Source organism: Centropristis striata, chromosome 19 (assembly GCF_030273125.1).
Source record: "Centropristis striata isolate RG_2023a ecotype Rhode Island chromosome 19, C.striata_1.0, whole genome shotgun sequence".
Classification (NCBI taxonomy): Eukaryota; Metazoa; Chordata; class Actinopteri; order Perciformes; family Serranidae; genus Centropristis; species Centropristis striata.
The window spans coordinates 8650360-8664367 of NC_081535.1; the positions used below are offsets into that span (position 1 = coordinate 8650360).

A 14008-nucleotide genomic window follows, 5' to 3' on the forward strand; every position below is an offset into this window, starting at 1 on the left:
CATAATTGCAGTCTTTTTCTATATAGTGTAAAAATAATTGCACATTAGTTTTAGTTTTATTTATTTGCACAGTTATAATAACATAAAATGGCAAAGATAACAAATAATGTAAAGTGCAGGGAGAGGCAGAAAACCCATATGGGCTTATTTAAAGCCTCCACATAAAATGTCATAGTTATAAGTTAGTTACAAGAAAGTAATAAACTAATATTACACATGTTAAGGCATAGGTTTTTTTATGTTTGAAGTTAATAATTTTATGTTGTTAACTATCAAATGGGTTAGATTTGAAACAATTAAATCTAAATGCCCCCACTTTATTTTACCCTAATTTCAGAGATTAAATGTGAACAAGCAAAATGGCATTTGTGTCACTTAAAAAAAATAAAAAATAAAGACAAACTCAAAGCAGTTTGGGTAATAAAGAGTTAAAATTAAAATCAAATAAATTAGGAGTTTTGGGGGTCTTTAAAAACAAATCAAAAAAATAACTAGAGCTTCTCTATAAGTTTCCACAGGCTGTGTGATGATCACATGGAGGAAGAAGAAGTCGGTTTAATCACCTTATGATTTATTTACAGCAGTGGAGCTGTGGACATGCGGCACAGTGAGGATAAAGAGAAGAAGACAAAAAAAACTGTGAGAGAAAGCATCAAACCACTGCTCCTTTTCATGCACCAGCAGAGGAGAAAGAAACAGCTAAGTCAGGGTGGGTGTGTGTTGCCTTATATCTGTGTTGTCCCCGCCTCATATGTGACAGCTTGCAGCCGTGATGGGACCCCATGGGAGCGGGGAGCGGATTCACTAACCTGCCGGTGTCTGAGACCGACGCGCGCCTCCAATCTGGTGGTCACATGGGGTGGAGGAGGCGGAGGAGCAGAGGGAGGGGGGGTGGGGGTGTCGATGATGATGAGGAGGGGGTTAGTTAGATTATTAGGGGCTGTCGGGGCCGCCGCGCGGGGCAAACTGTTGTGCAGAGTGAAGCTAAAAGTGCACACAATGGTATTTCACGCATGTTAAAGGTGGAAAGTGCGCACAATGGCGCCGTGAAGTTTTTTACGTCACGCTGCTCGACTATTGTAAACAATTACCAGACTATTAGAGATTTATTATGCTCTAAATGATGACGAGACATTGTTCTTTTCTTCCAAAATAAATGCTTTTCCTAAATAGTGTTTTTCAACTATTCATTTTCTTATTTGAAAGGCAATAGACAATTATCTTATTATGGTGTTACCGCAAATATTGTTTGGGAATTGTAACCGAAAACTGCAAAATCAAAAGTTAAAAAATAACAATGCAGAATTTGATAATGTTTTGGGAATAATAGAAAAAAAAAACAATAGAGGCCTTTAGCAATTTAGAAATATTTTGACAATAAAATTACCACCACCCAGAAGGAGATCATTGCAAAAATTCAAATAATAATTCCAACAATAATAATAACACTTATTGTTATTATAATTTGTTTTATTTTGTCTGTTTTATCAATTTATTTGCTATATCAAAAGATTTGTAATTTCAAAATGTTAAATCTAACGCACAATAATAATAATAAAAGATAACAAATAAATGTAATAATGCTGTGAAAAAGTAAAATGTTGAACTGAAATCGTTTTTTAAAAAAAAGAGGAGCTGTGGAGGTGGGAAACAAATCCAGTGAAAGAAAGGGTGTCGAGAAGAAAAACAGCGAGCCGCTCCACATAATAACCCCATTATAAGCCTCATCAATGATGTAATGAAAGCAAACAGTGTGAAAATTGCCTGTAAACAGTTGGATCTGAGTCTCCTGATGAATTCAGTGTCTCTTTTATCAAAGTGAGGATGAGCCAGGGAGGAGAGGGGAGGATGGGAGAGACAGGGAGGGAGGCAGGGAGAGAGTGGGCGTGTAGGGAGGTCCACTTCCAGCTCCCCTCAGCCAATGAAGGCTTGTCACAGGGGACTCACGTGGACGAGGCGCTCTTAAAACCTAGCTCCTGACTTTTCCTCAAGTTCAATTTTTTGGGATTCCCTCCCACCCCCATCACATCTCGTCCTTTTACTTGCCAGTTGTGACTATTTAACCCAGTTTACCTCTCCTTTTTTTCGATTCTGCGGCGCGCATCGCATCGTCCCGCGTCTTCTTCTTCTTCTTGTGCTGCTGCTGCTGCTTTCTTGTCCTGCTGCAGCTCTCGGACTCCTCTCTCATCTCTCTCTCTGCTTCGTGTTTTTTTTAAAAAGGTTTTGTTGTGATTTTTTTTTTTAAAGGAATGCGAACAGTTTTCACGTGTCGTCTGTGTGGCCACAAGACGAGCTGCCCTGAACATTCTGCTCCGGTCCTGTCTCAGGTCTGACGCGCCTGTACCTGTCCATGGTGCTGAACGCAGTTTTCTTCCTCCCGAAGACACCGGTGCGCTGCTGCTGCTGCTCTCAACATTTCCAGAAATAGTCCATATTTCTGCATCTTTTCCGTGTCCTGCAGGGGAGATCATTTCAGCAATAAGTGGTTCATCTTCCCGGCGAGGCGTCTGAACTAACAACACACGGAGTTGGTCTTAAAGGAAGCAAAGAGACCCGACAAGACGAGACTACAGCGGCTGCATCGATTTCAGGAGGACTCGTCTTTCTAGACTTGACAAAAAAAGAAGAAAATCGGATGCGTGAACGATTTTTGTAACGCAACTTAGCCTGGAGATATTTGCTCTTTAAAGAACCAGTTGGGAAACTGGAAATAGCGGATGAATAAGCTTTATTTGTAGCGTATCCAAAAACATTTTCCTTGGTGCGGGGAGGGGGCTGGATCAACTTAGACTTAAACAACCCCCCTCCCTCCCTAAAATAAAACTTGTCCTGAATACCAAATGGTAGTTTGAGGAGGCCTCGATCGAGACAATGGAGGCGTCCGCCAACGGGTCCAGTTTTGGCATCGACTCGCTGCTGTCCCACAGGCCTGGAAGTCCGGTGTCCAAAGGGGACAGCCTGGTGGGGGAGTGCCGCTCGCCTCTGGAGTTCAGCCCGCGATCAGACGTGGAGAGCGGCTGCTCGTCGCCTCCGTCGCCGAGGAGGGAGTGCGTGGACGAGGTGGCCCAGAGGCAAGGTCACGGCATCGGCCTGCCGCCGCACCTGCAGCACGCTCAGATATCTGCGGGGTCGCAGCAGAGGACCGTGACCTCGTCGTTCCTCATCAGAGACATTCTCGCGGACTGTAAGCCTCTGGCTGCGTGCGCGCCCTACTCCAGCAATGGACAGCCGACCCAGGAGGCGGGGAGGCTGGCCTCGAAGATAGCGGAAGACTTTATGGAGAAAATCCACAGCAACTCGTCGTCAGACAGTGAATATAAAGGTAAGGACAGACACGGTGACGGAGAGGAGACTGGAGGGGAAACTGATTTGGCCTTCTGGACTTTAGGCTGCTGTAGAAATATATTCCCATATTTATATAAAAGTGATTCTTTGTTTCCCTTATATTGATATTTTTCTAGATCTATTTTTTTTATATGTTGTTTAGCTGCAGCTTGTCTGGTCTTTGTGCTTATTTTCCCCCTCTCCTTAAAATGAAATAACATTTTGGCAAGCTTTATTAAATAATGATGTAATAATAAATGAAACAAAAGGGTTATAAAGAGGTGTGGTTAAAATAAATGGTGCAATCTGGAAATTGAGTATAGAGTAGGGCATAATGTTAAAATATACAATACATTAATACGATACATTAAATTATAAGAAAAGAAAAACTGTTATTTAAAATATAATTTAAGCATTTGGTTGAGCTGGGTGATGACAGAAAAACAAAAAAAATACAAAATAAAATAAAATTAAGACATATAAACATAATTATAATAGTCGTTTTTAAAATGTGTTTTGGGCCTTTTTATATTATTTTATAAATAATAATAATAATTATAATAATAATAATGGTAATGGTTAAAGTTATAATAATTAAAAAAATATGTCGCTTTAGTGTATTAAAAAAATACTTTAGGGAAAAAAAAGTGGAAAAACTGTAAGACACTTCATCAATATACCGGAAGGCATCACTGAGCAAAAATCGAGCCGGTCCTCTGCTGCTGCATCTCGGTGCTGGGAACAAGAGATTCATCCCTGCACGGTGACAGGCTAATGAGTTCATTTTCATTAAGTTTTTTTTTTAACATTTAAAAGCAGCGGCAGCCTGCATGCACGCGCACATTAGCAGAATACCCAGAAAGCATCTGTTGATGTCAGGGAGTAAGGATGGGAGAGATGACAGGGTCGCCTCCAGATAAATGCCATCAAGGGCCTCTCTGTTTCCAATCATGTCAGCCATAACAGACATGTCACCTCCATTGACAGTTTAATGAAGCGCTGCCTGTGTGGAAGAGGACCGCTGCAGGCTATGAGGGGACATTTAACTAAAATATTATTTAGGGAAAAAAAGTAATTTATAAGTTTTATTTGTTTTATTATAGGCTCACGATCCTTCCTATAATTCACTTTTCTATTGATAAGGCGTCACGTCATCCGCTCCCTCAACACAATCCCTGTGCGTGCATGCGTGCGTGCGTGCGTGTGTCCGCGCGTTCACGTGTGTCACAGTGTGGATGGAGATGCTCATCGACGCGCTGATTGATTGAGGAAGCCGCGGGGCCCACAGAGCGCCTGTACCGCGGCTTTGATTTCCACGAATCCGCCTCCTATAATATTTCAGGGATTTGATGCAATTTGTCCCCGGCGCTAATCAGATTTGTAACCAAGCAAGGCCGCCCGGCTCTTGATTTCCACTCATTTCCACGGTCCTGTGAAGTTTCTCCGGTCGCGGTTGAAAGGCTCGTCCTTCCCTTGTGGCTCAATTAGGCGGATTATTGTGCTTCTTGAGACGATTCAACTATTCAAGTACCAAGATCTCTCGCCTCGCTCGCTTCTCCCCCCTTTTCTCTTTTCTTTCCTTTCTTTTTTTTTTTCCTCCTTTCAGAGAATTGACTATAAGGACTGTATATCAATGCTCGCCCTGACATGACACCACGCACAAAAAGAACAAAGACTGCGGCTCTGCTGACGGGAAAAATATCAGATTGGATGTGCGAATATTGGAAGAGCTTTTCATAACAATTTAAGACCAAATCAAATAGCTCCATATAGCCTATAGGCACTGCTCCCTGCGCCGAGATTTCACAACCAACAGTCAGTTCTCCCTAAATGAAGATAAACTGATAGAAAGCCAAGCATGCTGCTTAAAAACATATTTTTAACATTCTAACAAAACGCATATTAAGCGTTTTTGACAATTTCCTTAAAATCCGCATTGAACAAATTGTTTGTTTTATTCTTATAATTTTAAACTCAAAGTAACATTTCCGGTTTTTACTTCTATTGTTTTGCTAACAACGTACTAAATGTTACTGAATAAATTGAAGACATTTAAGAAAAATGTAGCACTATAAATGTAGGTCTATCGCAGCTTTTGAGAGAGGGCACGTTTTTTGTTGTTGTTAATTATTATTATATTAAATCTCCCTAGTCAATTAAGCTTTTATTTAGAGCTGCATATGTCTGACAGGAAATGCATCTCGAAGTGTTATTAAAAACAACATGGGCATTATTATTATATTATTATTATTATTAGAATGTTGTTTTGCCTCTTGATTTCTAAAAAAATGTTTTGCCTTGATCGAACTAATATTTCTTTAATATTTCATACATTTAGTTTTCTCTTTAATCCCTGATTTAAAAAAAAAAGCAGTTTCACACTAATAAAAATCTACAGGGCCATAAAGAGACCATTTTCAATCTCTTTAGTATTTTAGTTGATACCGACATTTGTGTGGTTTGTTTAATGCTTCTGCACAGATTTATTTATGGAGGTTTAACGTGCAAACAGAGATGGATGTTACAAACAGTATTCTGAGGCTCTGTGTTCACCTTCTTCTTCTCCTTTTGTCTCCTCTTCTTCTCGGCGCCAGTGAAAGAGGAGGGGGACAGGGAGATCTCCAGCAGTAGAGACAGTCCTCAGGTCCGGCTCAAGAAACCCAGGAAGGCCCGGACGGCCTTCACGGACCACCAGCTGGCCCAGCTGGAGCGCAGCTTCGAGCGGCAGAAGTACCTGAGCGTCCAGGACCGCATGGAGCTGGCGGCCTCCCTAAACCTCACAGACACACAGGTCAAGACCTGGTACCAGAACCGGAGGTAAAGACTCTGCTGGTGCTACTTAAGAAGGAGAAGGGGGGGAGGGGGAGGAAGAGGAGGAGGGGGATAATCCGGTTTCTCACGGCTGGCTCATGACTAGTTGGACCCAGGGACGCCATGTTTTGCTTTCACCCTAAAAAAGGTGGCACGAGTTTACTTTTCACTTCACTGCACAGGAGTCACTGCCACTGGGACTGACACCAAACTATATTTAAATTATCGATTCATCTGACAGGTTTTCACGATTAATTGATTAATGGTTTGGTCCATAAGATGTCAGATTTTAGTGGTCAAACACTCCATCACAGTTCTGCAGAGCACATGGAGCCGTCAGCAAATTTTATCCAACAAGTTCTCAAAAAAATTCATAGAAGAAAAAATAAAAACTCACTCAGAGAATTTGATAATGTGTAATCATTTGGCATTTTAACCTTTAACAATGAATAATTTAGCCTATCGTAATAGTTTCTGATTTAATTTTCTGCTAGTCAACTCGTCAATTAACAGTTAATTTAGTGTCATCCCTAACTTTTAGGCCTACTCTTAATTATCATAATTCGGGAAATTCACCAGGAGCAGTAATTGATTGACAGATGATTAGGCCTAATTGTTTTTTTAATTTATTTTATTTTTGGTATCACCAAATTATCTGGAGAGAGCCCCCTATTTTAGTTTGTATTTTTTTGCATCCTTGTTTATTATTTCGATGTTTAGCACATTATTAAGAAAGAAAAACATACTAGATCTTACCATGTAAACACATTGTCCTTTGATCAACACACATCCTATTTATCAGGGGTTTGGGAGCTTGTCAGCCCTGACTTTATTTCTTCAGTAACATTACTTTTCTGAGGCTCGTATCATAACCCTGCAAACAGCTCGAAAACCGAGGCGTCAACGTTTTGTAAATAAATAAAACTGCGAGGAAGAGAAACCGTCCTCGTCCATGTAAAAGAAGCTGTTTTGTGCAGTTTTCGCTTGAATTAACTTTAGCATTTATTTGTGTACAGCTCTGACTCTCAGGCAGCTAAATGACATAAATAAATATAAAAACAACACTTTGGAGTATGAATAATGCATTGTTGCATGTGTGCATATCAATAATTCAAACAAACCACTATATCTACTCAATTATCTTTATTATGAATTATTCACCTGCATGGAGTGCATACTGTCAATCTAACAGACACGCTGGCTGTGAATACAAGTAGTGGCAGGTTGGAGATTTTGGGTAATTTAAAAAGAAAAACACATGTCTTCCTGACTTCTAATTGGACCCAGAGAAAATAGCTGGGATTTACTCGTGTCATTGATACTACATGTATTTATCGATACGCACAGAAAAGCTAAACCAGCGTGTTTTCTGTCTGCAGGACAAAGTGGAAGAGACAGACGGCGGTGGGACTGGAGCTGCTGGCTGAAGCTGGAAACTACTCCGCCCTGCAGAGGATGTTCCCGTCCCCGTACTTCTACCCGCAGAGCCTGGTGTCCAACCTGGACCCAGGAGCGGCCCTCTACTTGTACAGAGGCCCCTCGGCGCCCCCGCCGGCCCTGCAGAGACCCCTGGTCCCGCGGATCCTGCTGCACGGCCTGCAGGGGGGCAGCGAGCCGCCGCCTCCGCCGCCTCTGCCCCCCATGCTTTCCCGGCCGGGTCAGCCGCGGTGAGCCGGCCACTGCACTTTTTTTCTTCTTCTTTTGTTTTTTTCTTTTTGTACGCCGAACTTGGCAGCTTGGGACTCATAAGAAGAGATAAGACAGAAAAAAATAAAAACGTGACGAACAAGAAAAAAAAAAAACTGTTCGAGGCCTTTATCTGGTGCCGGCTGAGGCTGAACCCTGAGGACGGAGCTCTGGGACTCAAACTGTCTGTGTGGAAGGATTTTTCTGTTTCTTTTGGGACATGAGCTTTATTTATAAACTTATTTATTTTTTCAATATGAATCAAAGCATCTAAGTTATGTATTTATTTGATCCAAGTTTCAGTATTTTCATTGTTTTCCCCAACAACTGATACAATTGTTGGTGGCACTTTGACCTACAGTTCAACGCCAATTAGACCCCTATTGGCATTATGATTATTATTATTATCATTATTATTATCATTATTATTGTTGATGTTCATGGATAGTGGCAAAGACGGAAAGGAGCATCCTTCCTTGTAATATGAATATAATGTACTTAGAAGATCCAAAGGAACAATTGGTAGGCCTAAATATTTTTTCTTTTTTTTTTATCTAAATCTGTCATTGATTTTTGTTTCCACGTGAAGAACAACAACACGATCAGCAGTCATAAACCTGTAAATAAGAATATTTTGCATTTTATTCGAAAGAGACTGATTTTAAAGATTTTGTTGGTTTGTTTGATCTATTGGTGCGTCTTTTTCAGACCACGGTGATCCAGTTTAACATAATAGGCTAGATTAGCCATCAGAAACTATACAGGCAGAATTAAAAAAAAAAAAAATAAAAAAAAAAAAAAACATTTGTCTGAGAAATAATGCCTGGACCCACATATAGGCACAAACACGAGAGCTACGGAAAGAAAGAAATCTATATAAAGTCTTTTTCTTGTTCTTAGTTGACGTTTTAGCGGAGTAAAAATGTCACGTCATTTATTTAAATAAAAAAAAGCAGTTTATCCCTGCAGAGGGGGACACGGGGACGCAATCACCTCTAATGTTTTTTATTTTTATTTGTTTTCGATAAACAAAGCGATCGGACTCGGGTCCACGTCCAGGTACCTGCCTGTTGATTTGCTATAGATGTATTTGAACAGACGTTGTGCATTACTTATGTTACTTCATATGAAGCCGTGATAATTGTTATACTCTCCTTTGGTGAAAATGTATATTGCAGATATCAAACTTGTGGAGTGGTTCTCGTATATTTCCTGGATCGTTTTTTAATTTTTATTTAAATTTTATTTTTTCGTTCCTCTAGCTTCCCCTAAAAACTCTCTCCCCCATTTCGTGAAGTTCATTTTTTGTGAAATTCACAGCAACAGTTGGACAGAAAAAGGGGGGGGGGATTTGATGTAAAAGAGAATTACTTTTATAAATGTGGAAATAAAAGTCTTTCATTTAATCACGTGGCTGCTTGAATATGTGTGTAACGGAAATGCCACGGGGCTGTCAGGTGGAATCAACACGTGGATTTACGAGACAAAAGAAAAACAGCTGGAACATCTGCAGTCCTATGCAACAAATGGGGCATTTAAAGGTTTCATTTGTGTTTAGATTGCATAATTGATGCGTTTAAAGCAGTTTCTAAAGCTGCAGTGTTGCGTTGCATTATATTATTAGGTGTTACCATTATTGTGTCCATTCCCTGTGCACATTGTTTAGCCTTTAAGCAAATTCATTTAAGAATAATCTATTTAAAATAAAAAATGGTAACTGTAGATATAAAATACCCTTTATTTATTTCGACACAAACTGCAAAAAGAATTGGTGTATAATTGTAAAGTAATATTAATTTAAAAAATAATAATAAATTGATTGGTTTGTTGCCAAAATAAATAACATTTTTGACCAAAAGTAAAAATTTAAAAAATCGATTTTTCATATCAAACACATAAAAATAAATGTAAAGTATATGTAGAGGCCTGAGACGAAGGGTTTTGACTGGCCACGGTTAAAAATCGGAGTGTTTTTATTATGAAGTGATTTGAACACATGTCAGTGTCAATGAGCAAAGGTTGAGGAGATGGCTGCTTTAATTAAACATCCCCACTTTTCTGGAAGCAGCTCGAAAATAAACACAATTTTTAGGGCTCGCGGGGTTTCTATTAGAGGAAAACGTGTTTGAGTGAATTTCAACAAGTCTGTCAAACGACTTCTCCCTCCTCTGTTTGGTTTGGTGTCGTTGATTTAATTTGTTTAATGTTGAGATGAGGGCTTGGTGGGAGAAAAAAAAAAAGTTAATAAGAGTGTCACGAGTGGAGCAGGTATTTTAACATCCGTTTTCTTAACCTTTTCAAAAGAAGAGAGATTTGCAGAAAGATTACAAGTTCAGTTTGGACCTGTAGCCAAAATCTTATATATCGTTATCGAAATGTGAAATTACCTTTAATCGAGACGTATCACAATATAAAATATTTCCTGGTAATTCAATAAATAAATAGGCCAGCTCCACTCCCACGTGCAAGGATCAGACGGTATTGTCGTCCCAATGACGCAGATTTTGCCATAAGTTCGCCACTGGTTTTCAACATCTTGACAGAAACACGATAATCCTTTTTATATCGTTCTGACGATAAATATCGTCATCTCGATATATCTCGCATGTTCTTCTGTGTTCATTTAAAAAATATTGGCTTTTATTACACTAGTTATTAGATTTTATTTATTCCTTCCAGCTTCTTTACGTAAACACAGTTTTGAAATTTTAAAAAAATAGGCCCTCATGAACAAAGAGAGAAAGTTTGGAAATTGAAACCAAACAGGGAGCGCGCACATGCACGATTAACCACCCACCCCCTCTTTTTCACGTTCAAAAGTGCAATCAAAGATCAATTCCAGCTAATGTCTTTAGAGAATGGCCAACAAAGCAGAAGGGTGTTCTGTCCAAAATGGAGCCCCTGTCCTGTCCAACCCCCCCTTTATTCCCTTCTTCGCCATTCCCACTTTCCTAAATTAACAGCAGCAACTCCAATTCGTTTTCCATAAACAATGCAGGAGATGAAATATTAATGTTATGTGCCCAATTGTTTAAGTGCCCTAAATGATCCCATTTGGAAATTGATTGTTTCCATCCTTCTCTTCCTTGAGGGTGCTGGATGTGCGCTCCTCTGCCAAACGGCTCCAACAGCTGGTGACCGGGCTGGAGCTGACTGCAGACCGGGGATCAGCGTGGGGACAGCTGGTCAGCGGCTCCGCCACCGCCACCCCCTCCTCCTTACCTCCCTCCCTCCCTCCTTACCAGCCACCCATGCACCAGCCTCCGAGTCTATCCGAGGGCCCGAGTTATCCGGCCGCGTCGCGTTGGGGGTTAAAGGAGTTCAGGCTGACGGACACGACTTGGCGTGTAGGATGTTAACGATTAGACAAAAGACTTTAATAGGTTTTAATTGAAAGTCGATAATGGGTTTGATAGCCAGCTCCCCCTGCTGTCATCCACGCATGGCACCTGTTATCTGGGGCCTCCACTTAGTGGCTGACCACGCTGTGAAATATCAGACTGACGGCCTGATAACTGGCGCGTTTATGATGCGGAAAATTGCATTAAAAATACAGTGGGGCCGAGAAGAGTTTGGGAAAGTGAAGGGGGGAAAAAATCAAACACCTCCCAACTTGCCAAACGATCATTATAGTCCCATCATGAGGATCCGTGACCGATTCAGATAACGACGACCCTCTTTATGAAAAGGGGGTTATTCTTGCAAAGTGCACAGCTGATTATATAAGGGAAAGCCCCCCGTGTGTCTTGTTGGGTGACTCGGAGAGGTTTCTTTGCATGTGAAAGGCTGCTGGTAAATCCCCCGGCTCTTACCGTGGATTGTCCCCGGCTCAGGGTTAATGAAGTGCGGATGGAGTCTCGTTGAGCTCCCGACAGACAAAAAAAAAAAAAAAAAAAAGGCTTAGACCCAGAGGATCAGTGACTCTGCTTAATCCCATGGACTCCTAATACTAATAATAATAATTCAAAAGAAGGAGGAAAAAAACAACAAAAAAACAAACCTTTTGATGAAATTAAGAGTGAATCAAAGCGTAATTTGCATTGTGCTCGTGCTGTAAAAAGCTTTTAGATTTGCTTTCATTCCTTCCAGTGGACCAATGAGGCAAATGTGCAGCTTGCATTAACATTGTTTCAATACACTGGCAGCGTTTTGCTTCAAAAATCCGCGAGGGAAGATGAAAAATAGATCAATTAAAATGTTCAAGAAACGCATGGCCTATTCTTTTTTTTTTTTTTTTTTTGCCGTTTTTCCTCAACAATAGCCATAAACGAAAAGAACTAATTTTACAGTTTCATGCAGCATAAGCGAAATGTGCCTTTATATGGGCTATTATATGTGCTGTTAGTCACATCAAGTTATTCCCACATGCCTATAGTCTATATCCGACATGTATTTAGGGCATTTTAGAATAACCTTTGAAGCCATCAGAGTAAAACAGAGCAAAAGCATTTTATTACACATATACCCTCATGTGTAATGCTCCAAACAAAGTGTTTGACTGTGACTTTTTGAAATATGGCAGTGTGTTTTAAATAGGATCAGGATGCTTCAGTCTATATGGTAAAAATGTAAATATATGCGGATGCACTTATGTTTGCTGTATTTAGAGTCTGTGCAGCAGGCAAAGGGGAAAGTAGGACAAATTGTGTGTAGGTACTGACCCCGGCATAGTCATCATTTAAAAAAGAAAATATTTCTCCTTATATTAAAATCTATTCACCAACATTTCTCTGGCTGGAACTAAAGGAGAGAAAGGGAGAAGAGGGGGAAGCTGTTGAAATGAATCTGACTCAGCAATGAACAGAGACATTTAGAGAGATGAAGTACATGATGAAGTATCAGCAAGTGTAAAGAAAAGGGGGGAAGAGTGTGGAGGAGTGAGAAGGAGAGCAGCAGCCTCTCGGTGAGAGATCCACTCCTTGCCTGGAGGTACGGGGGGCCGCGAGGAAGGAATGAAAGCCTCGCCGAGTGGAGGGGAGATAACCCCACTAATCATTTCCCCAATATGACGGGGGAGAACTACAAACTTGGGTCAGAGGCGCGGGGATTGACATCCCAATCTCAGCAAATAATGAAAGCTTTCCTCTCGGATCAGAAGGAGGGTTAGGGGAGGAAGACAGGAGAGGAGAGGAGAGGAGAGGAGAGGAGAGGAGAGGAGAGGAGAGGAGAGGAGAGGAGAGGAGAGGAGAGCGGGAGAAAGAGGGGATAGACATGGGGAAGAAAGAGGTGGGGCAGCTGCTTCACAACCACACACATCGCCTTCACTTGAAACCTCTCATTCTTCCATTTCTCCTGGACTACTGAGGACTCTGAATATCCCAATTGACTGAGTGAAATTAGCATATGTGACAGCTTCTACATGACCCACTCAGGCACCCTTAGAAACCACTAAAACACAGACAAACAGAACCCCCAGCTTTGAGAAAACTTCTCCAAAAAACAATAAAACCGCCTTTAATAATATATATACCAAGTGTAACTATCGAGACCAGAAGTCAAATTTGTCAAAACAAACATTACACACATGCTTCTGTGTAGCCTACAGCCAGCCTTGTCTGGCTAAAGTTACTGTGTTCATTCAGACGGATTGGCCTAGCTAGCTATAAGCTTACAATGCTAACATAAGGAGGCTAAGTGACAGTTAGGCTAACGAATGCTGCATTCAAGTACTGTGGATAGAATGGGAACTGAGTGAACACGTTATTACAAAATAGTCAAAAAAAGTCTCCAAATAAGACTAAATTTATATTTCTTTATATTGCTACATACAGAATTAGAAGTGGTTTGTTAACAGCATAGCATATCTGAGGTTAAATTAGCTAAATTTAATGTTAATATTGGATTTTACAGTTTTGTTGAGACTTATGTTAGTTTTTCCCAACTGTAGCTGACAGAAATTCATTCAACCAATTGCAACACAAAGGCTGACATTAACTTTTCTACAGTTGGCGGCTGCTAAACGTGTATATATGTGAGCTATGAAATAAAGCCTGCATTTCTTTACTTTTAATTGTTTATAAATAAATAGGACAAGCCAGGCAGCATGTTTTCATAATTTAGTTGGATACATTTTCTTTTTTTTAAAAGATCAATCACTGACCATAGCTAACATTAGTCTACCTTACTATTGCTGGGAAATGTCTGACATTTTTTGGACACCAAATATGACACATAACATTTAACAACA

At 40.4% G+C, this 14008-nt stretch overlaps 1 protein-coding gene across 1 annotated transcript; it reads left to right on the top strand.

Annotated features, from left to right (window-relative positions):
* Nucleotides 1-2871: 2871 nt before the first annotated feature.
* On the top strand, nt 2872-8987 carry barhl1b (BarH-like homeobox 1b). The gene is made up of 3 exons (XM_059358452.1): nt 2872-3322; nt 5919-6141; nt 7515-8987. The coding sequence occupies exons 1-3, from the start codon at nt 2872-2874 to the stop codon at nt 7804-7806; spliced, it is 966 nt and encodes a 321-aa protein (XP_059214435.1). The 3' UTR covers nt 7807-8987.
* The last annotated feature ends 5021 nt before the right edge of the window (nt 8988-14008 follow it).

What these genes read in the sequence shown, in the direction of transcription:
- barhl1b (XM_059358452.1), top strand. Translation starts at nt 2,872, where the DNA reads ATGGAGGCGTCCGCCAACGGGTCCAGTTTTGGCATCGACTCGCTGCTG. An exon ending in GTCAGACAGTGAATATAAAG is followed by an intron (nt 3,323 to 5,918) that starts GTAAGGACAGAC and finishes TCTCGGCGCCAG; the next exon opens with TGAAAGAGGAGGGGGACAGG. An exon ending in ACCTGGTACCAGAACCGGAG is followed by an intron (nt 6,142 to 7,514) that starts GTAAAGACTCTG and finishes TTCTGTCTGCAG; the next exon opens with GACAAAGTGGAAGAGACAGA.